Source organism: Alternaria rosae (assembly GCF_020736505.1).
Source record: "Alternaria rosae strain MPI-PUGE-AT-0040 chromosome Unknown BKA58scaffold_1, whole genome shotgun sequence".
In the NCBI taxonomy this organism is placed as follows: Eukaryota; Fungi; Ascomycota; class Dothideomycetes; order Pleosporales; family Pleosporaceae; genus Alternaria; species Alternaria rosae.
In genome coordinates, this window is record NW_025763570.1 from 3,008,586 (window position 1) to 3,034,360 (window position 25,775).

General features: G+C 51.3%; 7 protein-coding genes across 7 annotated transcripts; 6 read left to right on the plus strand and 1 right to left on the minus strand.

The window, feature by feature from the left end:
- The first annotated feature begins 384 nt into the window (after positions 1–384).
- Positions 385–2,783, plus strand: BKA58DRAFT_19424 (transcription factor tfiiic complex a box associated subunit sfc1). Its single transcript, XM_046165669.1, has 4 exons — positions 385–641; positions 696–1,068; positions 1,120–1,197; positions 1,245–2,783. The coding sequence occupies exons 1-4, from the start codon at positions 507–509 to the stop codon at positions 2,543–2,545; spliced, it is 1,887 nt and encodes a 628-aa protein (XP_046031317.1). The 5' UTR covers positions 385–506; the 3' UTR covers positions 2,546–2,783.
- Positions 2,784–2,908: 125 nt separating this feature from the next.
- On the plus strand, positions 2,909–4,105 carry BKA58DRAFT_373319 (cytochrome c oxidase subunit VI). The gene is made up of 4 exons (XM_046169210.1): positions 2,909–3,182; positions 3,310–3,355; positions 3,459–3,576; positions 3,708–4,105. Exons 1-4 carry the CDS (start codon positions 3,019–3,021, stop codon positions 3,824–3,826), a joined length of 447 nt encoding a protein of 148 aa, XP_046031318.1. The 5' UTR covers positions 2,909–3,018; the 3' UTR covers positions 3,827–4,105.
- Positions 4,106–4,507: 402 nt separating this feature from the next.
- On the plus strand, positions 4,508–16,732 carry BKA58DRAFT_464395 (uncharacterized protein). The gene is made up of 4 exons (XM_046174909.1): positions 4,508–4,872; positions 4,953–5,110; positions 5,160–15,674; positions 15,732–16,732. Exons 1-4 carry the CDS (start codon positions 4,818–4,820, stop codon positions 16,419–16,421), a joined length of 11,418 nt encoding a protein of 3,805 aa, XP_046031319.1. The 5' UTR covers positions 4,508–4,817; the 3' UTR covers positions 16,422–16,732.
- Positions 16,733–17,716: 984 nt separating this feature from the next.
- On the plus strand, positions 17,717–19,160 carry BKA58DRAFT_306080 (pectin lyase fold/virulence factor; the record flags this gene model as incomplete). The annotated part of the gene is made up of 3 exons (XM_046167092.1): positions 17,717–18,110; positions 18,165–18,746; positions 18,808–19,160. 3 exons carry the CDS (start codon positions 17,717–17,719, stop codon positions 19,158–19,160), a joined length of 1,329 nt encoding a protein of 442 aa, XP_046031320.1.
- Positions 19,161–20,583: 1,423 nt separating this feature from the next.
- Positions 20,584–21,254, minus strand: BKA58DRAFT_396727 (uncharacterized protein; the record flags this gene model as incomplete). Its single annotated transcript, XM_046171377.1, has 3 exons — positions 20,584–20,722; positions 20,798–21,070; positions 21,136–21,254. 3 exons carry the CDS (start codon positions 21,252–21,254, stop codon positions 20,584–20,586), a joined length of 531 nt encoding a protein of 176 aa, XP_046031321.1.
- Positions 21,255–23,124: 1,870 nt separating this feature from the next.
- Positions 23,125–23,756, plus strand: BKA58DRAFT_434201 (uncharacterized protein; the record flags this gene model as incomplete). Its single annotated transcript, XM_046173250.1, has 3 exons — positions 23,125–23,281; positions 23,417–23,688; positions 23,739–23,756. The coding sequence occupies 3 exons, from the start codon at positions 23,125–23,127 to the stop codon at positions 23,754–23,756; spliced, it is 447 nt and encodes a 148-aa protein (XP_046031322.1).
- Positions 23,757–23,949: 193 nt separating this feature from the next.
- On the plus strand, positions 23,950–24,985 carry BKA58DRAFT_373331 (uncharacterized protein). Its single transcript, XM_046169211.1, has one exon. It carries the CDS (start codon positions 24,020–24,022, stop codon positions 24,917–24,919), a length of 900 nt encoding a protein of 299 aa, XP_046031323.1. The 5' UTR covers positions 23,950–24,019; the 3' UTR covers positions 24,920–24,985.
- The last annotated feature ends 790 nt before the right edge of the window (positions 24,986–25,775 follow it).

Here is a 25,775-nt window from a genome sequence, read left to right on the forward strand (position 1 = left end):
CGTGTATTCTGGAGCTGGAGGGACAAGTTGGAGCAGGTCGTCAACTGACAACTCAGGGCTGCTGCCAGACAGACAGCGTCGAGTGATTCGCGCTAGCCGTCCCGTAGCGAGGCCGTGCGTTTGGGCCAAAAGCCCCGCCGCAGCCGTCACGACATCCAGGATAGCTGTGAGTGTGAAGTAGCACGGCGGGCGTGTCAAGGGAGCGACTGCGCGAGAGACGGGAGACTATTGCGCTGCTGGGCCCGCGGCAGACTCGTATCATCTGATCTGGCACTTTGCAGGAGAGTCATCGCCAGATCGATCCCTGTCTCTATAGAGGAGCTGCGACGGGCCTCGCACTGGCTCAGGGTCTCATCACTTGTCTATCGAACACCCACCACGGGCACACCCAGGTAGTCCGGCCGAGGTAGACAGAAACGTTTGAACGACTACAACTCTCGTGAATCCCGCCGCCAGAGAGTCTCAGCTTGGAGCTCTCCGTAGTCTAGTCCAATAAGACCAACGCCATGTCGACCGAGAATGAGCATGCGCCCTGGTTGCCCATCCCGTCACGTGCCGTCTCCGTTGTCGAACATCCCGCTATCATCAAAAACGTTGACAAGGGCATTACCTCATTAGGTGGGCCTGTCAAACTAAGCAAGGTCAGCCGGCAATACCAGTGCCTACCTGTTTGGGAGAAACTAACACTTGCCCAGGGCCTGCGATCACGATTGGAAACCACGACCAACGCGGAGGGTGACGACGAGCTCAAGAAACTCATCTCCGTCTCGCTGCGCCCGGGTGACCCCTTTGCCAAGCGTTTGCTGTCCACGCCTGTGAGAACGAACAACCTTCTCATCAAGCTCACGGTGCCAAAACGGACAGGACGCAAACGCAAGCGTGGAACCACAGGACCCTTCCTCAGTAAAGATGAAATCGCCAGTAGCGGCGCTGGCTCGTCGAATAGCACCCCTTTGACCAACAAGACGTACGTGGGTGCACCAATCATCTACAGGAGCCTGCAAGACAATGCCTCGACGTATAAGATTGCTCTTGCCGGAGTGGTAGATGAAACTCATCGGTTCCGGAGTGAGTCCAGCACCGCTCTGAACTGTGTGAAACCCATCACTGACTGTCCAGATATGCCCGATTTGCAGTATGCTGCTTCTCACAACGAGACCATGGTTGGTCTGCGAGACCACGTCCTGCCGAAACGATGTAAGACTAATCACAGAATACTCGGATGTTTGCTAATTCTTTTACAGACGAACAATTATTGAAGTATAACGTCAACACTAGGGCGGGTGCAGATCTGACCAAAAGCGTTGGGCCATCGCCAGAGTTTATACAGATGCCAATCGCCTTCAACTATCGGTTCCAGCAAAACTCAAACGTCAAGTACACCGATCAAGGTGTCGTCAATATACAGAGGAGTCTGGCCTACAACGCATACACAATCGTCAAACCCACGGACGAACATGTACCGACCGGACCCCGACCCGGTCTTCCGGCAGAGAGGGATCTTTCGCCCTACATGCAATCACTGATCGCTAATATCAGAACTCTACTCTTGCAGAGACCCATAGTGACCCGGCAGCTACTTTATAACAGGCTGGGATGGGACAAACGAACTAAGCTCCGGCAAGCAGCCATCTATTGCGGATTCTTCTTCGAAAGCGGGCCCTGGCGAGAAGCTCTTGTCCGCTGGGGAGTCGATCCCCGCAAAGACCCGGAATATCGCAAATATCAGACTGTGTCTTTCCTATCTTACATCAAGTCAGGCACATCAAAGCACCGCGCAGTCTTCGACCAGCATGTCTTGAAGCTAGCGAAGATGTCACCGGAAGAGTTGGAGACTGAGCATACATTTGATGGCGTCAATGTATCGCGAACAGGCAACCTATTCCAATTCTGCGATATTACCGATCCCCTCATTGCGAAAATTTTGGCTACGAAGGACATCCGAGCAACTTGTGCACCCACCTTCCAAGGATGGTATCACGTTGGCACATGGGCCAAAGCAACGGTCATTCTGAAGGACAAGATGAACACAATTATTGGCGGCGAAAAACCGGACGATAGCATGTATCAGCGTATCGTCAACTGGCCTGAGTTATGGGACGATAAGGAAATGGCAGCCCAGTACAAGAGTGAAGTCGACGACCGTCACACACACCACGAGAAGAGGAGGGAACACCAAGTGATGCACAACGTGCGCTGGGCTGCAAGAAACCCGCGCTACGCCTTCGAGAAGATGGAGGAAACTGACGAGACAGAAAGCCATGGCGACGAAGAAGAGACGCCAGACGATGTCGACGTTCCGGAAGACATGACCGAAGATCCTGTCCAGCCAGATGCTCTTCTGAACGCTGACATTGGGGATGCGGAGGACGACGAGGATGATCAGGATGACGAGGCGGATGAAGATGAAGAGATACAGATCGGTGGCAGGAACGATGATCTGTCTGGCAGCTCAGAGCTGGATGACGACAGCGATAGCCCAGTCATGTCTGTCCGAGCGGCATCAGAGGGACCAGTTCCGTTTGGCGGCTATTACAGGATATGAAAGTTTTGAGGACTCTCCTGAGAGTGTGAGGGACTTCTGATCAAAAGCCAGAACGTTTTAATGCTTGCGCTCCTGGCTACCTTCTTATCTAGCTTCATCAATCCTGTGTACAAATAGCCGGAGGCAGAGCGTTGTTCTAAGAGCCGCCAAAGACAACGGCGTGCGTTACTTGGAAAGGCAGCGTATCGCGCATGTAGACAAGTCAAAAAAATAGCGAATGCTTCCATATCAACAACAAGTTATATGATCATGTATGGCAATGCGACTATGCGGTCAGTCTCAGGAACGGGTGCGACCCACTTTTAGGATGGCTTGGCTTGGACGCAACTCGGATCGCCTGAGCTTTCGTTTTCGTAACCTCACGCGAATTCGCACCACCGACACCACTACTCATCGACACACTGCCGGCTACGCACGCCCAGTAGCCCCGAAATCACCTCCCGTAGCTTGCTAGTAGCTCTTCAAATCGCAAAATGTCCTTCGTCCGCGCCGCGTCGAAGGTCAGCCGAGTGGGCGTGCGAGTCCCAGCCTACCGAGCAACCCCCGTTGCGTTGAACACTCAGCGTGCTTTCTCGCAGTCGGCCGTCCGCAAGAGCGATGCGCATGCCGAGGAGACATTCGAAGAATTCACCGCCAGGTACGACCAATCCGAGGAGGGGCTGTAGAGTTGGACGGGCAGGAGTCATGCGGAGATCATGGACAGCCATTGAGCGCCATTGATGATATCAGGAGCGCCATCGCTGACTTGTGTTTCTTCCATACAGGTATGAGAAGGAATTCGAGAAGGTGAACGACGTTTTCGAGCTTCAGGTACGTTGGTTGTCTCCACGATGTGACCCCACCGGTATCACCCGATATGTGTTGGGCAACTGTGGGATGGCACAAACAAAGGCAATAGGCTGACAATCGCCAGCGAAACCTCAACAACTGCTTCGCCTACGATCTCGTTCCCTCACCCACCGTGATCACCGCCGCTCTTCGCGCTGCCAGGCGTGTGAACGACTTCCCCTCAGCTGTCCGGGTTTTCGAGGGTACGTCTTCTGCTATATTCCCGAGACCAGCCCTGTAACTTTCCACGCAAAGGGCAGCCATATGAGCTCTGGAACACGATACCTCGTCATCCGATCAACTCTGAGACGTTGATAACTAACATACGTCACAGGTATCAAGTTCAAGGTCGAGAACAAGGGTCAATACGCAGAGTACCTCCAGGAGCTCGAGCCCATACGTGAGGAGCTCGGTATTCCCCTCAAGGAGGCTATGTACCCCGATGAGAAGTAGAGATCAGAGGCTCAGGCTGCGCATATTCGTTATTACCATGTTCCCGCCCCCACATTTTACATCAAAGACCATGGTGCGCCTCTCCAACAATGTAAATGTCAACCTTTCCATTTCTTATCTTAGACGGAAGACCGGACGTGGATGTGTGGCCTTGTATAATTACGGTGATGTTTATCTGTTTCACAAGATGACGGCAGGACTGCGTATGACTAGGAGGTTATGAAGAGTGAGTCAGGCGACGGTAGGTAGCTGGATAGATATACAGTGTTTTGTGTCTTGCGTCAAGTGCCATGGGACGTGTGAAGTTTTAAATGCAATATTTGTCGTGATCTTAGTCCGCTGAAGCATGCACTGGACGAAATGCGTTGCCGTTGCGCCTCTGCAAGAGTTTCGCGGATTGATTATAGAGATGGTAGCGCGACAGATCGCACTTCAAAAATGTCCTTCACGTCCGAGATCATATGAGAAGCACACTTCAAGAACAGGTTGCCAAACTTGGCTGCAGTTTGCTGTGGAAAGACGACTGATGGATATATGCCGGACATGGTTTGGAAGGTGCCACCCGCACGGCGCACAGGGGTGGCGTCGACCAATGAGAGCGACGCGCTAAGTTTTGGGGGTCGGCGTGCCTCCCTCGCTCGTCAGCTCCAGGCTAAGTGCTCTGCAGAAGCTCATCCATCACTCCAAGTCGCGACACCATACCCGCACTCGGGACGCGCCTTCGCCCCACCACCAGGCCTCACTTCCACAATAACGATTGTAATGACCATATAGGCCATCCCGCCTGCACCTTCCTTTTCAAAATTTAATATTCGACACAGCAGCGACCTGCACCCGATTCCGCATACCACCGCGTGCCACCGAGACAAATGCGCCTGTCTTCCGCTACATTGATCGCGCGACATACTGGATAGCTACGTCATTTCAGGGCGCAGTCTACGAGGACTTCGACAAGGTGGAGGAGCGGCTATAGGCTGCACGCAACATCGCCATGGCGACTCACAACTTCGAGGCTATGGCCTCCAAGTTGGACGACCCAAACTCTGGTACACAATACATTGCGCGCGCTGCGTACCTACAATATGCGCGCCCACCATCACAAGAGAGTATAAGCTGACTGGCGCAGATCTCAGAGTCAAAGGCACCCAGGCGATTGAAATCCGAGACAACATCGAGAACTACTGTCAAGGGCAGCAGTACGCCTCGTTCTTGAATCACCTCGTCCCCGTGTTTCTCAAGATACTAGATGGCAACCCAGTCTTCATTTCCACGTCGCCCGAACAGGTGAGCGCACAACTTGCGACAACTCTACAGCCCTCTGACTCAGAAACAGCGCATACGGAACTGTGTCCTCGAGATCCTGCACCGACTTCCGATGAATCCGACCGAAGCCATAGAACCGCATGCGGCCAAGATTGTCGATAAACTCATGAGTTTGGTGAAGCTGGAGAACGAGGACAATGCGGTTCTGTGTATGAAGACCATCATGGACTTTCAGCGCCACCAAACCAAGGCGCTTGCGGACCGAGTTCAGCCATTCTTGGATCTGATTCAGGAAATGTTCGAGACGATGGAGCAGGCGGTGCACGACACCTTCGACAGCAACACGACGGCTTCAGCCTCGCAAGGCGTCCCTTCTACCCCAAACAACCACCAGTTCTCCCAGTCTCCACGCCCAAGCTCGCCAGCGACCGCTCTCACATCTGGTTCCGCAGGCGATATCGGATCGGAACACCAGCAGACGCGCATGCTGCTCAAGGGAATGCAGTCGTTCAAGGTCCTCGCAGAGTGTCCAATAATTGTGGTATCTCTATTCCAGGCCTACAGGAACTGTGTGAACAAAAACGTGAAACTTTTTGTACCCCTGATCAAGAACGTACTTTTGCTTCAGGCGAAGCCACAAGAGAAGGCACATGAGGAGGCCAAGGCGCAGGGCAGAATCTTCACTGGCGTCAGCAAAGACATTCGCAACCGCGCGGCATTTGGCGACTTCATAACAGCTCAAGTCAAGACCATGAGTTTTCTGGCTTACCTACTCAGGGTGTATGCAAACCAGCTGAACGACTTCCTTCCGACCCTTCCCGATATCGTCGTCCGACTGCTCAAGGACTGTCCACGCGAAAAGTCTGGTGCACGGAAAGAGCTACTGGTTGCTATTAGGCATATCATCAACTTCAACTTCCGCAAAATCTTCCTCAAGAAGATTGACGAGCTCCTGGACGAGAAGACACTGATTGGCGATGGCCTGACGGTGTACGAGACTATGCGTCCGCTCGCATACAGCATGCTGGCCGATTTGATCCACCATCTGCGGGAATCTTTGTCGAAAGAGCAGATCCGGCGCACAGTTGAGGTTTACACGAAGAATTTGCACGACACATTTCCCGGAACCAGCTTCCAGACCATGAGCGCAAAGCTTCTGCTGAACATGGCTGAGTGTATCGCGAAATTGGAACCTAAGGAAGACGCCCGGTACTTCCTGATCATGATACTGAATGCCATTGGTGACAAGTTCGCAGCAATGAACCGACAATACCACAATGCTGTGAAGCTCTCAGCTCAGTACAGCCAACCCTCCATTGATGCGGTCGACGAGAACCACATGGCCGTTCAGGAGAACCCCCCGGATTGGGACGAGATCGACATTTCTAACGCAACACCCATCAAGACGTCCAATCCACGAGACCGGAGCTCTGATCCTATTGCCGACAACAAATTCCTGTTCAAGAACCTACTCCATGGACTGAAGAATCTTTTCTACCAGCTGAGAGCCTGCAATCCAGCCAAGATCAAGGACGAAATTGATCCGACCAACGCGTCTGCAAACTGGCATGAAGTGTCGTTTGGCTACAACGCAGAAGAGGTGGAAGTCCTTATCAAGCTTTTCCGTGAAGGTGCCAAGGTGTTCCGTTACTACGGCACTGAAAAGACCCCTGAAACACAAGGCTTGTCACCGGGAGATTTCATGGGCAACCAGCATATGATGTCGAGTGGCAAGGAAGAGAAGGACCTTTTAGAGACGTTCGCGACTGTCTTCCACCACATCGATCCAGCCACGTTCCACGAAGTGTTTTCATCCGAGATACCCCATTTGTACGATATGATGTTTGATCACCCAGCGTTACTTCACGTTCCACAGTTCCTTCTCGCCTCCGAGGCCACATCACCCAGCTTTTCGGGAATGCTGTTGCAATTTCTCATGGACCGGATCGAAGAGGTCGGCACTGCGGATGTGAAGAAGTCCTCCATCCTCCTTCGCCTCTTCAAACTCTCCTTCATGGCCGTTACGCTCTTCTCTGCTCAGAACGAGCAAGTGCTATTACCACACGTCAGCAAAATCATAACGAAGTCGATTCAGTTATCCACGACTGCCGAAGAACCTATGAACTACTTCCTCCTGCTTAGGTCGTTGTTCAGAAGTATTGGAGGTGGTAGATTCGAGCATCTGTATAAAGAAATTCTTCCCCTGTTGGAAATGCTACTCGACGTGCTCAACAACCTTCTTTTGACGGCGCGCAAGCCGGCTGAAAGGGATCTCTTCGTTGAACTATCTCTCACAGTGCCAGCACGACTCAGTAACTTGTTGCCACATCTCAGTTACTTGATGAGGCCACTAGTCGTTGCTCTGCGTGCTGGCTCGGATCTTGTCGGTCAAGGTCTTCGTACTCTGGAGCTCTGCGTGGATAATCTCACCGCTGACTATCTGGACCCGATCATGGCCCCAGTCATTGACGAGCTGATGGCTGCACTATGGGAACATTTGAAGCCCAACCCGTACAGCCACTTTCACGCGCATACCACGATGCGCATTCTTGGAAAGCTAGGCGGACGCAATCGCAAGTTTATCACTGGCCCACCAGAGCTGGATTTCAAACCGTACTCTGATGACCAGTCGTCCATTGACATCCGACTCATTGGATCTACCAAAGACCGCGCCTTCCCCGCAGCGATAGGTATCGACACCGCCATCGCAAAGCTCCACGAAATCCCAAAGACTCCAGCAGCCAAAAAGTCAGACACGTTCCACAAGCAACAGGCACTTCGCCTTATCACCGCACATACGAAGCTGCTGGTCGGTTTCGACAGCTTGCCAGAAGACTTTGCCCAGCTAGTACGCCTGCAAGCGAACGACTTGTGTGCTAAGAAGTTTGATGTGGGTCATGACATACTCACCGCATCAGAGCGCGAAAAGTCCATCACCAAGAAGACTGTAGAACAAGAGACTCTCAAGAAACTGCTGAAGGCGAGTATCTTTGCTGTTTCGGTACCGGAGCTGAAGTCGGAAGCGGAGGCTCTGGTAAGCAACTTGGCAAAGCACTTCACGCTTCTGGAGCTTGGGACGCAATTTGCCACTCTGAAACACAAGAATAAGCCGTTCGACGTGCATTCAGGAGAAGGGCCTGTTGTAATTGAGAGCGATGTCATCTCTGAAGCTATTGGTGAGTCTCTGGCGTCAGAACATGGCGCAGTGCGGGACGCTGCTGAGCAAGCCATAATCACAATGCGCGACGCTACGAAGGCAATTTTCGGCAACGATAGTTCCTTGGACAAGTTCGTGTTCTTCAATGAGCTGTCAAGTACGTTTTGCCACAACTGTCACGCCGATGACTGGTTCATGAAGTCTGGCGGAACTCGGGGTATCGAGATCATGATCAAACAACTAGGTCTTCCTCAATCATGGCTCGTACCCCGCCATTTCGAGCTTGTTAGGGCACTCAACTTTGTCATGAAGGACATGCCTATCGATCTCGACTCGAAGACGCGTATACAAGCAGAAGGACTCATTCAAGACCTCATCCGACGCTGTCACAAGAAGACGACCAAGGAAGATTTCGACAAGGGCAACAACATTACCCTGAAGCTCTGCCAACAACTTGTGGGTGATCTCTCGCATATGAACAAGAGTGTGCGCGACGCAACCCAAAAAGCGTTCCAGGTTCTGTCAGATGTGACGGAGTTGAGTGTCAGCGACCTCATCACGCCGGTGAAGGACAGACTCATCTTGCCGATTTGGACGAAGCCGCTGCGAGCACTACCGTTCAGTATTCAGATTGCCTACATCGACGCGATCACTTTCTGTTTGAAGCTCAAGAACAACATCCTCGAGTTCAACGAACAACTGACGAGGTTGTTGATGGAGTCTTTGGCACTAGCCGACGCCGAAGACGAGCATTTGGCAAGTAAGCCTTTTGAGCAGCGGAACGCAGATCACATCGTCGACTTGCGAGTTGCATGCATCCGCCTCCTCTCCACCGCTCAAACTTTCCCTGAGTTTAGTACAACTCCGCCGAACCAAACCTTCCTCCGCATTATTGCTGTCTTCTTCAAGTGCTTATATTCGAAGTCTCCAGAAGTCATTGAGGCGGCGAACATCGGCCTATCTGGCGTCATCTCGGCCACAAACAAGCTGCCCAAAGATGTCCTCCAGAGTGGCCTCCGTCCTATCCTTGTCAACCTACAGGATCCAAGGAAGCTCTCTGTCGAGAATCTTGACGGCCTGGCACGATTGCTGAAGCTCCTCACTAACTACTTCAAGGTGGAGATTGGGACTCGTCTCCTTGATCACCTCAAGAGCATTGCGGACCAGAACAGCCTGCAGAAGATTTCGTTTACCATGATCGAGCAGAATCCCAAGATGAAGATCGTCACCGGTATTTTCAACATCTTCCACCTGCTTCCGCCGGCAGCTGCGACGTTCCTCAAGCAAATCATCGAGAAGGTTATTGAGCTGGAGACGGCACTTAGAAGGACGCACTACAGCCCCTTCAGAGAGCCGTTGATCAAGTACCTCTGTATGTATCCTAAGGAGGCTTGGGACTACTTCGCACCCAACTTGAAGGACCAGACGCAGGGACGCTTCTTTGCACAGCTACTCGAGAACCCAGCAAGCGAAGTACTCCGCAAGCAGGTGACAGAAGATGTGTCTGGCTTCCTGAGCGCCATGAACCCTGAGGGCACCGAGAAGGAGAAGTGCCAGGCTCAACTTAATGGTATTCACATTGCATACGCTCTCAGCCAATCCGAAGAGACGAGTAAGTGGCTTGTTTCGAATGAAGAGCTGCGAAAGGGTCTCTTTGATGCAGCCAGGGGACTGGAGAAGAAGCTCAGGGTGAACACCCTCGACTCGGAGCTACGTCTGGCAACAGAACAAGCCGGTGATCAGATCATGATCATCTTCACCACGTACCTGAAACAAGAACCGAACAGCCTGGATTTCTTCTTCGAACTAGTTGATGCTGTCACATCTGAGGAGTTGAAAGCCTCGCCGCGCCTGTTCGACTTCATCTATGAGCAGATCATCTCCAGCGAGTCTGTGGATTACTGGAAAACGATTGTGAACAAGTGTATTGATTTGTACACTTCTCGTAACTCTTCTCAGAAGACGAAAACGTTCATCTTCCGCTATATCGTCAATCCCATCTTCGCCATGGATGTGAAACGCAACTGGGACAGCCTGTTCGGTCCAAAGGCCAAAGGTACCAAGTTCATGGACAAGGCCATGACCGAGGCAATTCATAGTCGGCTCTGGAAACCGCAGTCCACGCTGGAGCTCTCAGAAGACACGGCCCAGCTTGGTGTCGACCATTCACGGATGGAGCTCCTTCAGCTCACCACACTCCTCCTCAAGCACTACCCCGGGATGATACAAGATGCTCGCAAAGATGTCATCAAGTTTGCCTGGAATTACATCAAGCTTGAAGACATCATCAACAAGTACGCAGCTTACGTGCTCATTGCCTTCTTCATCGCTGCATTCGACACTCCTGTCAAGATCGCAGTTCAAGTCTATCAAGCCCTTCTCAAAGCACACCAAAACGAGGGTCGATCGTTGGTAATGCAGGCGCTTGAGCTTATGGCTCCAGTCCTGAAGAAGCGGATGCCCGGTGGTGACTCCAAGATGCCCCGCTGGATCCAGTATCCTCGCAAGATCCTATCTGAGGAGAGCTCGAACCTGCAGCAGCTGATGAGTATCTTCAATTTCGTGGTTCGTCATCCGGACTTGTTCTATGATGGTCGTGAACATCTATCCTCCATCATCATTACGGCGTTGTCAAAGATTGCGCAACCTCCGAATCCCTCGACTGATGCTAAGAAGCTCGCGTTGAATCTGATTAGCCTAATCAGGACATGGGAAGACCGTACAGCAAGCGAGAGCGCTGGTCCAGTTGAGCGTCCATCCCAGTCGCCTCAAGCACTGAAAAGGCGAGCAGACGGGTCGGCAGTAGTCACCAACTCTTCATCGAGGGGTTTCGTGGCCGGACCTGGCATTCGTATGATGCTTATCAAGTACCTGATTCAATTCATCGCCTATCTTCCAGAGCGCTTCCCTGTAGCTTCACCCAAATCCAAGGACCCCACCGCGGTTACGACTACCACACCACAACCTGCGGAGATATGCAAGAAGGCTGTGCAGTTATTGCATGACTTGCTCTCGCCACGACTATGGAGCGATCTGGACCTGGATCTCATGCTCAGCAAGAAGATCGAGGAGATCTTGCTGACCGAGATGAAGCAAGAGGACAAACCGGAAGTGTTCAGCACTCGCATGATCAACACCCTTCAAATTGTAAAAGTCATCGTAAATGTCAAGTCGGATGACTGGGTGCTGCAACGTATCCCCCAATTCCAGAAGATCTTGGAGAAGCCAATTCGCTCTGAGAACCCCGACGTGCAGGCCAGTCTTCACGCGACCGACGAGTCGGACGACGGCACAATGAAGCTGAAGCCTATCCTCAAGCGCATCCTCGAGGTCATGCCTGAACCTGTTACGGATGATGAAGGCAACATTGAAGAGTCGCCCTCTACCGAATTCGTAAACTTCCTTGGTACGATTGCTACAGAAGCTCTCTCCAATAGCTCCTACGTCAGTGCTATCAACATCTTGTGGACTTTGTGCCAAAAGCGGCCTGAGGAGATCGATCAACACATTCCACAGGTCATGAAGGCCTTTCAGGGCAAAATGGCCAAAGACCACCTTGCCGGCACCAGCGGCATTCCAGGACAGCCAGTACCACCTGCTATGCGCCCCGAAGGAGCCAACCCACCTACTGATCCTCGTGAGGTCGAGATTCAGACTGATCTGGTACTCAAGACAGTTGACATCCTTGCTGCGCGCATGAACGAGCTTGGCGAGAACCGAAGGCCATATCTCAGCGTATTGGCTTCACTTGTTGAGCGATCTCAGACCAACTCTGTCTGTATGAAGGTACTAGATCTCGTCGAAGAATGGATCTTCCACTCCACCGAGCCAGTGCCCACACTCAAGGAGAAGACGGCAGTCCTAAGCAAGATGTTGCTCTTCGAGCACCGCGCCGACACTTCGCTACTGACTCGCTTCTTGGACCTGGTAATTCGTATCTACGAGGACCCCAAGATCACTAGGAGTGAGCTTACCGTACGGATGGAGCACGCATTCCTGATTGGTACTCGAGCGCAGGATGTTGAGATGCGCAACCGATACATGACCATCTTTGATAAGAGCTTAAGTCGCACAGCAGCCAGTCGCCTGAGCTACGTGCTCGCGTCTCAGAACTGGGATACACTTTCCGACAGCTACTGGCTCAGTCAAGTCATTCACTTGATGTTTGGCTCGGTCGAAATGAACACGCCGGCACAGCTTCATTCGGAAGATTTCCGTCTCATGCAACCTACAGCTCTATTTGGTTCATACAGCAGGGATCCGAGGATCGCAGATGTCATGGTTGATGACGAATTGGAGAATCTTGTTAACGGTCATCGCCGCTTCTGTAACCAATTGGCCGACATCAAGATCAAGGACATTTTCGAACCACTTGGTCACCTGCAACACACCGATAGCAATCTTGCTCATGACATCTGGATCGCTTTCTTCCCGCTTGCATGGACAGCCCTTACGAAGGATGACCAGAGCGATCTCGAGAAGGGTATGGCCGCACTGCTCACCAAGGACTACCATTCTCGTCAACTCGACAAACGACCCAACTGTGTTGCGACCATGCTTGACGGCATCGTTCATGCTAGACCCCGAGTCAAGTTCCCTCCTCACATCATGAAGTACCTCGCTCAGACTTACAACGCATGGTACACGGCTGCTGTCTACATGGAAGACTCCGCTATCTCCCCTGTCGTTGATGTTGAGAAGCTACGTGAGAGCAACCTGGATGCCCTGCTGGAGATCTACAGTGGTCTACAAGAGGATGACCTGTTCTACGGAACATGGCGGCGACGTTGTCAGTTTATAGAGAGCAACGCTGCTCTATCATACGAGCAGTGCGGCATCTGGGATAAGGCACAGCAGATGTACGAGGCCGCCCAGATCAAGGCCCGCACCTCCGTTCTGCCATTCAGCACTGGAGAGTACATGCTTTGGGAGGATCACTGGGTGATCTGCGCGCAGAAGCTACAGCAATGGGAGATCCTAAGTGACTTTGCCAAACACGAGAACTTCAATGATCTTTACCTGGAATCAACCTGGCGTGTATTCGATGCTTGGCAGAATGCTGAGACCCGCGAGCAGCTTGATGCAACTATCAAAGCTGTCAGCGACGCGCCCACGCCACGACGAGTATTCTTCCAAACATTCATGTCTCTTCTCAAGCTTCACAACAAGCAAGAATCGCAACCGGAGTTCCATCGATTGTGCGATGAATCCATTCAACTTTCGATCAGAAAATGGCACCAGTTGCCTAGGCGCATTACCCAGGCGCATATCCCGCTACTCCAACACTTCCAGCAGCTTGTCGAACTCCACGATGCCAGTGTCATCTGCCAGAGTCTCGCCCAGACTACACAAGTCAACCTTGATGTCAAATCCCAAGAGCTTAAGCTGCTACTCAGCACTTGGCGTGACCGCCTACCAAACTTTTGGGATGATATCAACGCGTGGCAAGACTTGGTAACTTGGCGACAACACATCTTCCAGTTGATCAATGGCGTCTACCTTAACCTTCTTCCACCGACTCAGAACAACGCTAGCGGCAACTCCTTTGCCTATAGAGGTTACCACGAGACGGCATGGATCATCAACCGCTTCGCGCATGTAGCACGCAAGCACAACTTGCCAGAAGTTTGCATCAACCAGCTTGGACGTATTTACACCCTTCCTAACATCGAGATCCAAGAAGCTTTCCTTAAACTGCGCGAACAGGCCAAGTGTCACTACCAGATCAAAGCCGATCTCAACAGTGGGCTGGACGTGATCAATAACACCAACCTGAACTACTTTGGACCCAATCAGAAGGCAGAGTTCTACACGCTCAAGGGTATGTTCTTGGCCAAACTGGGTCAGAAGAACGAAGCCGGCGAGGCATTTGGTACCGCGTTGTACTTCGATATTAAGCTACCGAAGGCATGGGCGGAGTGGGGCCGATACAACGACATGCTTTTCAAGGAAGAGCCACAGAATCTGGAAAGGGCTGAGGCGGCACTCAGCTGCTATCTCGAAGCAGCCAGCCAGTTCAAGAACGCCAAGTCAAGAAAATTGCTGGGACGTGTGTTGTGGTTGCTCAGTTTGGACAACCCAGAGAGGAAGTTAGCGGAGAAGTTTGAGGAGTTCAAGGGTGATACACCGGCATGGTATTGGATAACTTACATTCCGCAGTTGTTGAACAGTCTGTCACGACAAGAAGCGCCGATTGCCAGATCTATTCTCGGCAAATTGGCGAAGACGTATCCTCAGGCACTATATTGCCATCTCCGAACAACGCGAGAGGATATGGCGGTTCTCAAGAAGACGCACGAGCAGAAGGAGGCAAAAGAGAAGGCTGCAAAGGCTAAGCAACAACAGGGCCAAGGGTCGCCCGCAACGAAGCAGGCGTCGCCAGAAACCAGACCCGGATCCAGCACCGGCAGCCGGCCAACAACCGCAGGTGCCGACATCAAGGCTGCTGCGAACGGCACGCCTAACGGCACTGTCAAGACAGAAACTGCTACGCAAGATGGTGCACCAGCTCCTAACGACGCAGCCCCAGCGCCAAAGAAGCCTTGGGATCATGTCGAAGAGATCAGCGCTATCCTCAAAACGGCTTTCCCTCTCCTCGCCCTCTCCATGGAGACGATGCTTGACCAGATCCAGAAGAACTTCAAATGCCCGCCTGACGAGGATGCGTATCGACTCATCGTTGCTCTGCTCAACGATGGTCTGTCGTATGTCGGTCGCCAGCCCAACCTCTATGCGAGGGAGATCAAGCTACCGCAATCAACTGAGGCGAACATTACACGTTTCGCCGAGTCGGTCCTCCCACCTCACATCCGCAAGGCTTTCGAAAAGGACTTTGTTACCAACAAGCCAACGATGTACGAGTACATCCAGAAGCTGCGCACATGGCGAAATCGCTTCGAAGAAAGGCTCGATCGCAGGAAGCTTACAGTTCCACTCGAACAGTACACGCATCAGCTTAGTGAGTTCCGCTTCCTCAAATTTGACGATGTGGAAGTGCCTGGGCAGTATCTGCAACATCGCGACAAGAACTCCGACTTTGTGCGCATTGAACGCTTCCTGCCGGATGTGGAGCTGGTGCGCGGTGTCGGTATTTGCCATCGCCGTCTCAAAATTCGTGGTCATGATGGAAGCGTGCACCCCTTCGCTATTCAGTTCCCGGCTGCTAGAAGTTCCAGGCGCGAGGAGCGTATCCTACAGCTGTTCCGCATCTTCAACGGCATATTGGCTAAGCGCAAGGAGAGCCGGCGAAGAAATTTGCAGTTTCATCTCCCGCTTATGGTACCGATTACCCCTAGTGTGCGTATGGTACAAGACGACCCGTCATATATCAACATGCAAGGTATTTACGAGGATTACTGCCGGAAGAATGGTATCAATAAGGATGAACCTGTGCTCTTCAGCATCGAGAAGCTGCGAGCACTCCAGCCTGTAAGTTTTTCCTCAGGCGCATATGCAAGCCGCCAGTCTCTAACCCAACCCCAACAGAAGAACCTTGATCACGCCAACAGCATTCGCCTCGAAACATTCGCTGCTGTGCAAGAGAAATACGTGCCCCCAACAGTCATCCAAGACTACTTCCGCGCTACCTTCCCCACCTTCGCCGACTTCTGGCTCTTCCGCCGTACTTTCAGTTACCAACTCGCTGCGCTCACGTTCATGACCTATGTCATGCACATGAACACGCGCTTCCCTCAGAAGATCAGCGTCTCGCGCTCCAGCGGCCGCATTTGGGGTTCCGAACTGATCCCGAGCATGGCAGTTGGAAAGCCCATCTTGCACAACTCGGAACCAGTACCTTTCCGCCTCACACCCAACCTACAAACTCTCATGGGGCCGTTGAACCTTGAGGGTATCTTCGCTCCCAGTGTCATGACAGTTGCGCGTTGTTTGATCGAACCCGAGGGCGAGCTAGAGATGCAACTCAGCATCTTTATGCGCGATGAGATGAACCACTGGTTCACTTCGCAGCACAAGACCAACCAGCTTACTCCTGAGGTACTGAGGGAAAGCGTGCAGAGCAATAGTGATCTGGTAGTTAAAAGGGCCAGCGCGATCGGTAGCTTGCCCACGGGCGCCAATCTGCCTGCGAACCAGACAGTTGTGGACTTGGTGGCTGTTGCGGTGCATCCGGCTAAGCTCAGTCAGTGTGATCCGCTCTGGATGGGTTATTTGTAAGGGTTTGAGGTCATTGAGAAGATAGGTGTTTGGTGTTTTGAAAAAGGGCATATTCACTGCTTCGCGGGGACTTCAATGGACAAAAAGAAGAGAGCATTGAGGAGTTTGGGCATTCTTATATTTATGTTGCGTTCGGTATGCAAGGCGTTGGTATAAACGGTGAAGGAGGCATAGTTGTTAGGTTCATTCGGACAAACTTGCTCTTTTAGCTTCTTATTTGTATGTTTTGCGGCACATTGCCTCGTGCAACATGGCCTTGTACTAGTAGATATTTTGTATTGAATACAGTTCGAAATATTTAGATCTTGACGAAGGATTCGTTGTGCATCATTGTGATAAATCTTGGCCCCAGTTGCCTAGTCTTGCTTTCGCGCATGTGCTGCGCCGCGTAGTACATGTATAGAAGATACGATAGATGAACTCGTCGTGGGTTGGGCAAGATAGAACTCGTCTCGTTCCCGATAGGTTCCGAGTGTTCCGATGTCAACGCGTCACCCATTGAAGCGAACACAGGCAGCTCCATTCCCAGCCACCATATTTCTCTAAGGATGAATCTACTCATCAGTGTCAACACAAACTTTGCTGCTTGCGATACGATCTTTTTTCGGGACAACATACTACGACAGCAACTCATCGGATGGCCTTGGCGCACGTTGCTCCTTCATAAGCTGTGAAACCATGTTTCCACGAATCCCTTCCTAGCTCACCGGCGGCATCGTCCCGCACCTGTTCATCTCCACGAACACTCAACTGATAGTAATCCATCAATGAATCAGGCAAAGCGGCCTCAAGTCTTGCGCCACCGAAGTTCGAGGCGCACACATTGAAACGCGTCTACACTAAGCATTATGACAAGCATTACCGACATTACGGTTGTCGGCTCGCTTGCTTCAGGCTTGTTCGCGATAGATGAGCTGACGCGCGCTATAGCAAGCATTTGGGAATGTCGGACAATTTATCGGCCTTCCACAGAGGATAAACACACTCCCATGGCGCCAATACGGTCTGCTAGATCAGTAAACATAACGACAGCGTGGTGTTTCTCGTTGCGGCCGTTGCACGTCCCGGGGGTGCAATATAGGGGCGCTATCATTTCTGCGGGCCCCCCAGGAACATGAGATTGGCTTCGATTTGTGCTAGGATTTGCAGATGGCCTTTGTGTCTAACCTCACCGTACACGTATATCCCAGCCTCTGCTCTCAGGCTTTGAATACTTTTACTCTTCGGTCTTGCTTTTGCTGTCGCTCGTTATCTTTTCAGTCTTTCATTCCTGTTGAGCAGGATTTCGGTTCACGATGCATTTTTCGCATTTCCTCTTTGCGGCGGCTGCCATTGCACCGGCATTCGCGCAGCTGTCGGGCAAGGTCGGGCCTTTAACCACTCACCTAGCCAAATCCGCGAAGAAAACCTGCAATGTGATGGACTATGGTGCGAAGGCAGACAAGTCCACGGATCTTGGACCAGCCCTTCTCAAGGCATTTACTGCTTGCAAGACAGGTGGTACAGTCGTTGTTCCTTCCGGAGACTATGCCTTGAACACATGGGTCACCTTTGAGGGTGGCAAGGCGTGGGCGCTGCAGCTCGACGGCATCATCTATCGCACGGGTACCGAAGCTGGGAATATGCTGTTCATCAGGAATGCCAACGATTTCGAAATGTTCAGCAGCACTGGCAAGGGTGCTATTCAGGGTACGCTGACTTAATACCGGTCATGTCCCATTACAGTACTGATTACAGTCACAGGCAACGGTTACCAGGACCACAAGAACGGCAAGCGAAATGGCGCCCGTCTTCTCCGCATTGAGAAATCGACCAACTTTGGAATCCACGACATAATCCTTGTCGACGCACCCATGTTCCACTTCGTAATCAATAATTGCACGAACGGCGAAGCCTACAATATGGCAATCCGCGGAGGTGACTGGGGTGGTCTCGACGGTGTTGATGTCACTTGTACGAATTGCTGGGTACACGATATCATGGTGACCAACAAAGATGAGTGCGTCACTGTAAAGTCGCCTTCCAAGAATGTCCTGATTGAGAACATCTACTGCAACTGGAGCGGTGGCTGCGCCATGGGCTCTCTCGGCGCTGATACCGCCATCTCCTCAGTAGTATACAAGAACATCTACACCTGGAAATCTAACCAGATGATGATGGTCAAGTCCAATGGTGGCAGCGGCTATGTCGAAGATGTCGTTTTCGAGAACTTCATCGGCCACGGCAACGCCTGGTCCCTAGACATCGACCAGAAATGGGCTTCGATGAGCACCATTGCCGGCAATGGTGTGCAGCTGAGCAACATGACTTTCAAAAACTGGAAAGGTAATTTCTCATGTACGAACTGCATGTGAGACAAATACTGACTTCGTGCACCCATCTTTAGGCACAGTCGAATACGGTCTGAACCGCGGGCCTGTGAAGATCGTCTGCGCAGAAAAGGCGCCTTGCACAGACATTACCATTGAGGATCTGGCTATGTGGACTGAGAAGGGCAACCACAACATCTATCAATGCCAGAACGGTTACGGTAGTGGATTTTGCTTGAAGAAGGGAAGTGGGGGCGCCTATCCAGCCACTACCAGTACTCAAACCGCCGCACCCACTGGTTACTCTGCACCTACTATGAAGGAAAATCTGCAGACCGCGTTTGGTACAGCCAGTCCAATTCCCATTCCTACGATGCCGGCGAGCTTCTACCCGAACACACCACCGATCACGAAACTTGCTGGCCATTAACTGCACATCGCCGAGCACTCCATGTTCGCCATTGTTGACCTCATAAATTTGTACATATTCACTTCTTTTCACATTCCTACATATTCAATTCAACCCAAATGCCGAGAGCCTCTGTTGCTTACCGATATTTACGTGAATCTAGTTAAATGCCCAATTTGGTAGTGGTTCCCCGTTGTCAGCCCTGCATGAGCGCCGCTCATGGTAGCCCTCGCACACCATCATGGGTAACTCTTGTTGGATTGGTCGGTCACTTGGATCCGCCATCAAGCATCTTCCAACTAGCGACTCGAGTTCTTCATGAGAATGATTAGAGTACCCTAATGGATTATACTCTCGATCGGGAATAGCCACGTTGGGACACTGTTGCATCTGTGTCGCGCAGAGCAGAATCAGACCGAGCGCATATATGTCTCCTCTTTTGCCGTAGGGTGACTCCGGGGGCTAGATCATGTCATCAAAATGTTGGCTGGCTTTAGATCGCGATGACGGATGGCGATCCAACCACGCACATGAGACTCTACTGGTCGGCCCTGCATGGCGTCATCGCGCGTCTTCTTGTAGTTCTGACCTGTCCAAGATAGCAAAGAGCCTGTCAGGTGTCCCAGAAAACTTTCTAAAGGAAACCTTCGTCTCAAAGATACACATCACGTTCGTTGTATCGCATGATCAGCGCATCCAAAGATCCGAGCTCGCAATGCTGCATCCAGATTGAACCATACGTCTGAGCAAGATCTGCTGTGTCGCTTTCCAATATGGATACAATGTTTGGATGATTTCGACATTGAACCATGGTGTGAATCTCGCTGTAGAGCGATGAGACACCGTTTTGGTACGTAGTCACGCGCTTTTCGACGCAGCTTTCATTCTGAGGGCGATACTTAACAACTAAGACACCGACATTTTGTTCGCCGCCGCGGAAGCTTTGTGCAGCCTTGTGGAATACGACATATCTGTCGCGCACGGATGTCTTGACTGTTTCTGTAGACATAGGTGGTATGGGAGACCTGTTTTGCCTTTGGTATCTGAGTAAAGGGGAGAGAAGAAGAGATCAGTGGATATGAGAATAATACTTACTCCAAAGAACAATTATTGTGGGAGCTTTAATGAAAGCTGTGCGTTGACGGACTGTTTTATCACTAACGTCTACGCACAGCGACACAACAATATTTTCCAGTGAGAACTTGTCACGCATGCAAGATGATATCACCACGCTAGAGTAGGCGTTCATCAACTCAGTCAAGCTTCGTACGAAGATGGCGCTAGAGCAGCTTAAATACTTGAATGCAGACAGTGTCAATGTGATCTTGACTCATGAGACAACTGCGCAACGTGCCCTACTTTCGATAGCAATACATACATGCCTTTTGCATACAGAAGTCGCCAAATGATCTTAGTCACTGGGCCGTGCCACCCAGCGCTTGCACTAAGCCCCACAAGCTATATCCGTCGGCGTCTTCGATGGGCTCACGATGAAATCGTCATAAGCGACCAGGCTTCCCGTGTGGGGTTTGAGCTGGGGTAATCCGCTGGCATCCTTGGTAACGGTAAAGCGGGTCGAGTAGCTGCGGAAGTTACGTCGTTAGTGTACCTTCATCAGGCTACTAAAATGCTAGCGCAGTTGTGAGTTCAGAACGTACTAGGCCTGAGAGCAATTTCCACCATCGTATCTCGTCTCAATAACACCAAGCACCTGGTAAGTCTTCTCCGCGGTTGTTTCTGAATCGACAGTGGTCACGTTGGGCAGATGATTCCAAAGCTTGTTGCCTGCTACGGGAAGGAGTTCCTCCTTCAGCGCGACGATCTCTTCGGCGCCAGTGGCAGTATTCTCAAGAACAATGAGCTGCCCGTTGGTCGTGAAGAAATCGGTAAAAGTGCTTGTAGCAGACGGATCCTCAGCTGAGGCGTAGAGCCTACAAATTTGGTTTAGTGCTCTGGTCGTTCTTGCCAGTTGCGGGAGAATGATGGGAAATCGTACTCTTTGACGAAGGACTCAAAACCAACCTCGACACCAGGTCCCGTAGAGTACTGAGTCATCTCGACCGATGCTGCTACGCCCAGGAGGCAAACAGGAGTGATGAATGAGGATAGCTTCATGGCTTCTTTTGCTACGTGCTTTTGTAATGTATGGTAAAGTGGCGGGAAATGATTGTGGAATGATTCAGAACTTGTAGCTTTTATACCCATACACATACTCCACAACGAAGTAGAGTAGTACTCAATCGATACACACTCTCCGAGGCAGTACCGTCACTAGCGATGGCAGCCTCACCGCTACGCATAGATACAAACACCATGTTGCTTAGCACCTACAGTCTGTTGGTGATCGAGCGCTCGCTGGCAAGACTGAGACAGCGATGCAGCTAGCCAGTCATGAAGAACAGAGAAGTCGTTTTTTTTTGTGTGTCCAAACAGAACGTTCTCAATTGATTTTACTGCTTTCAAGAGCGAAGTCGCATTCGCTAGCCACTGCATTCGAAATGCCATGGTCTAAGCATTCTGTGAGTCCTGGTCGGGCCGGCGCGGCGGTATATCCACATCGTGAAGGAAATTCGGCCGGGTAAAAAATATAGTCTGCGTCACTTGTTTGAGAAGTCTCATCTTCTTGCACAGGCAGATATCAAAGAGAATAACACAATAACTCATCTTTTTCTGCGGCAATATTGTGCTTCGTAACAACTCTAGAGTGATGTTGAGGGGTGTCGCCACGGGTTGGAATTTGAGCCCATTGACGCCTGGGCAATGATCACCGTCTAGCTTGTGGGCCACGATACCTTGGCTGAACGTTCGAGCCACGATTGAAGGCCGTGTCGCGAAGAAAATTCTCCACAATGATAACAGGTCGGTGGTAGTCGTCTTGAAGGTGGGCCCTGTTCGTGATCATGAGACCTTCTGGCTTTCGCGCGCGAGCCTGTCCAGTCTTTTCGCAACCATGAGGTATGCTCATACGTGTGCCGATTCGACCATATATAGCCTGGATTGCTATATTAGAATCTCATGGCCCACAAGCTTGAATCTCGATGCTCGTCAACTCTGGAGCTGGGGTATGATGGGTAGAGAGGAAATGTGCTTCGCACCTCATACAAGGTAAGGATTGAAATATTGGGCTGCAGTAAAGTCAATAAGATTCCAAAGCAACGTAGGCTTCCAGGTTAGGAAGTAGGTATTCATCTTTCCCCCTAGATGTAGTGCGCGCCTCTTTCGCCAGGTGCACCGCAGCTACGCTACTTAACCAGCGGGCAAGCTGCTTCTCAAGCTATGGAGAGATTGAGGTGAAGCATAGCAGCGTGCCCTGAGATCTCGGCGTATTCTTTCGAAGATCAGTGGTGCTCAGCCGCCTCGGTTGGGCAGGGCTGTCGGTCAATTTGCGATTGCGCAACAGAGCTGGAGATGTCAGGCCCCGAAGGATTGCACCATGGTTTTGGCCTTACTGGTTCTCGTCCTATAGTTTGTACGGGTATCGGTGTGCCTGTGTGATGTAGCGGGTCACGTATCGATTGTATTGCTGGTCGGCGGGTGCAGAGGGATGGCACACCTGGGCTTGGGCTAGTACGAGAGAATAGCAGACCGCTCGCATAATGTGACATGGTCGCACGCGACAACACAATTCCTGTCAGTAGCAATAGTAAATAATGTAGCAAGTGAACGCGATGCGACAAGGGACCAATTTTCCCCATGGGATGTGGTGGAAATTGAGCCGGCATCTTGATTTGGGGTAGATCTAGAGGAATTGCCGATTGCGGGGTTGCTGCAGGAACGCGGAACCTAAAGCTGTACGTCATCTTCGGTACCTGGCGACGGCATGGAAGCTTGTCATCGCACTGTAGCACATCTATATATTCTGGCTATGCGACTATGATGTCGTTGCATTCAGAGTTTCCTACTAGTCTTTAGTAACGTTACCGCTGCTTTCACCATGCGACTCTCCACCCCACTCACCGCACTTGCTGCTATTACTACTTTCACAATGGCGCAAAGCACGCCAGAACCACCTCAGATGACTTTAATCTATCACATGGAAGCGCTCCTGGGAGAAAGATTCTCGCTCGGTTCTATCCCAACCGGGCAAGAACGCATCGTCATCCCTATTGTTGGAGGAACGTTCAAAGGGCCGAAAATATCTGGTGAGTAGCCCTGTTGGCGTAGATGCTTTATGATTCTTCAAAAGAACATGAAAAATTGGCTGGACTCCCTCTTCGATAACCCATGCCTCTTATGCTGTTGTGTATTATGACGTCATGGCACTCACATATTTGAAGGCAAAGTACTCAATCTGGGCGCGGACTGGCGCCTGACGGACGCGCAGGGTGCTTTCCGACCAGACGCCCGATACAATATCCAGACTGATGACGGAACCTTTATATATGTTCAAACGATAGGACTCCCACCTGCTGCGGATGGTGCCCCCACGATGTTGCGAGGACAATTCGAGACCGATACAAACGGAACTGCTGCGTGGTTGAACGACGTGGCTGCTGTAGGCGTCCTTAGAAGGAACGGAACGTCGAGTGTGATAATCGACATGTGGCAGGTACGTAGAGAGAAAAGAGCGCAGGATGAAAGCAAGGCTAACAGGCTCAGGCATCTCCACCTGCATAGCGGCCAGGTTTTGATTTTAAACAATGAAAATAAAATCTGAATTTAACTATCATCGTGCAATACTTGATGCTGATTTTTTGACAATCCGGATGCGGGAGGCGTTTGTGGCTCACTGTGTGGCTGGTAGCCGAAAATCGACGCGCCGACCTCGCTCTTCCGCTAGTGCGCGTCTTTTTGTCACACCTGCATCAAACTTCACTCTTTCTCGTAGCCCCCTCAGACTACTTCCAGCCTCCAGAAACTCTATTATCATCTATCGTATAATGACGACAGACATGCAACAATGGCAGATCTTACCAGCCGATCTGATAGAGCTTCAAATTGGCCAGATTGAGCTTTTGTTGGCAATGTATCCTGACGAGATCACACTCGACGAGAACTCTCAGGGAATACTAGATATCCTGCACCATACCGATGATGCTCGCTCTAGAGCTGCGGTCAAATATACGCCAGTGATCTCAGTCGTACTTGATCTGCCGGTATCTACGCCCAATGAAGAGTCGTCGATTTCGAGGACATTGCGTCTGGATATTGGGGTACCGTTCGCATTTAACGGTAGTGAACCGCCTTCAGACCCACCGACGGTAAAGGTTCGGGTGCAGCAACCGCACTGGATGAACAAAGCCACCACGACGCGGTTGACATCGGACATCCCGGAAGATGAAGATCTGCTGAGTAAAATTGAGTACATCCGAGAAGCTGCAGTCGAATACCTTACAGACATTGAGATGGCAGAAGTGGGCCCGAATCTTGCTACCTTGGACGCTGAACCGCTGGTAAGAGTTTGGTTCTATTTTCCATCGATCAGCACGCGCTCCAAGCGCGACGACTTCATCAAGTTCGCTCCTTATTACCAATTGACCGGTTTTCTTTACGCTGGCAAGCCAGGTCTTCTGTGCGTCGAGGGCGTATCACAGAATATCGACGATTACATGAAGTATATCAAAACGGAAAGCTGGGGCGACATACCGGCCCATCACAAGAAAGTCAGCGAGCGACATCGAGAGCAATGTGAGAAGCGGATCTTCCCGGACATGACTGAAATCACCGATACAGTCGGTGAACGACGCGGTCAGAGAGCGAATAGAGGTGATATGAAGGCCATTGAGGAGTGGCTTGTGGAGAGGGGACTGGGCGATGCTTTTACAAAGGTCTTGATGTAGTCCCCTTGTAGTCGGCACCCCCTACGGCCCCGCCACCTAGCTCTACTCAAACATTTTTGACATGGAATATTAAAGTCGGCACTTCTCGCAACCCATTATCATCTCCATCTCCATAGTACAAGCATACCTCCTGAATAGTTTTGCGGCCCAATTCTACCTTACGTTGAGCGAGTAAATGCAGTACGCCACTTCCATTGGGTGTGCCGCACAACGCTATCGCCTCTTCAGACTCTATCGGGAAAGTTATGCCTGGCCATCTCGGAAGCCAGGAGTCATACGAAATTCCTGATTTAGCTTCCTCCTGTCGCTTTTTGCGGAGAGAGGCAAGGATAGTGCTGGAGATGGCTCGAGTGTCGGCGTTGAGGACCTGATATCTTACTATAAGTCTTAATTCTGGCAAACTTCGAGGTTCAACATTAGTACTTAAAGTCTTCCATTGCAAGAAAACAACATCGGACCAATGTCGCAGCTTTGGGAGTTTGACCACCAACGTCGCTGGATCTAGATTCTTACATGGATTTAGCATTGCTTCCGGCGCAGTGTTGCATTCTGCCAACAAAATGCCGGTCTGGGGTTCCAAAACGCTTTGAATATGCGCCATGGTGGCTGGATAGGTCTTACCGTTGACCGTGACGGTCTCGTCATGAAGAGTGAGGATACCCGCTGTGGTTGGAGAAGACTTGAGGGCAGGGCACAGGGCTCGTACTAGGTTCGAAGCGGAGATGGGTCCCGGACTAGCGAGAGTGAACGTACTCCAACCCCACTCTTCCAGGTCACCGATGTCTTGAAATTGACTTTGAGGTGGATCGTTAGTGATATCCACGATTGTGAGAGCTAGGAGGCGTTGTCCTTTCTC

Bases quoted from the DNA above. Each gene is read 5' to 3' on its own strand.
- BKA58DRAFT_19424 (XM_046165669.1), top strand. From the start codon at position 507: ATGTCGACCGAGAATGAGCATGCGCCCTGGTTGCCCATCCCGTCACGT. The intron at 642-695 runs GTCAGCCGGCAA...ACACTTGCCCAG, and splicing joins GGCCTGTCAAACTAAGCAAG to GGCCTGCGATCACGATTGGA. The intron at 1,069-1,119 runs GTGAGTCCAGCA...CTGACTGTCCAG, and splicing joins TGAAACTCATCGGTTCCGGA to ATATGCCCGATTTGCAGTAT.
- BKA58DRAFT_373319 (XM_046169210.1), top strand. From the start codon at position 3,019: ATGTCCTTCGTCCGCGCCGCGTCGAAGGTCAGCCGAGTGGGCGTGCGA. The intron at 3,183-3,309 runs GTACGACCAATC...TCTTCCATACAG, and splicing joins TTCGAAGAATTCACCGCCAG to GTATGAGAAGGAATTCGAGA. The intron at 3,577-3,707 runs GTACGTCTTCTG...CATACGTCACAG, and splicing joins AGCTGTCCGGGTTTTCGAGG to GTATCAAGTTCAAGGTCGAG.
- BKA58DRAFT_464395 (XM_046174909.1), top strand. From the start codon at position 4,818: ATGGCGACTCACAACTTCGAGGCTATGGCCTCCAAGTTGGACGACCCA. The intron at 4,873-4,952 runs GTACACAATACA...TGACTGGCGCAG, and splicing joins GTTGGACGACCCAAACTCTG to ATCTCAGAGTCAAAGGCACC. The intron at 15,675-15,731 runs GTAAGTTTTTCC...CAACCCCAACAG, and splicing joins AGCTGCGAGCACTCCAGCCT to AAGAACCTTGATCACGCCAA.
- BKA58DRAFT_373331 (XM_046169211.1), top strand. From the start codon at position 24,020: ATGACGACAGACATGCAACAATGGCAGATCTTACCAGCCGATCTGATA.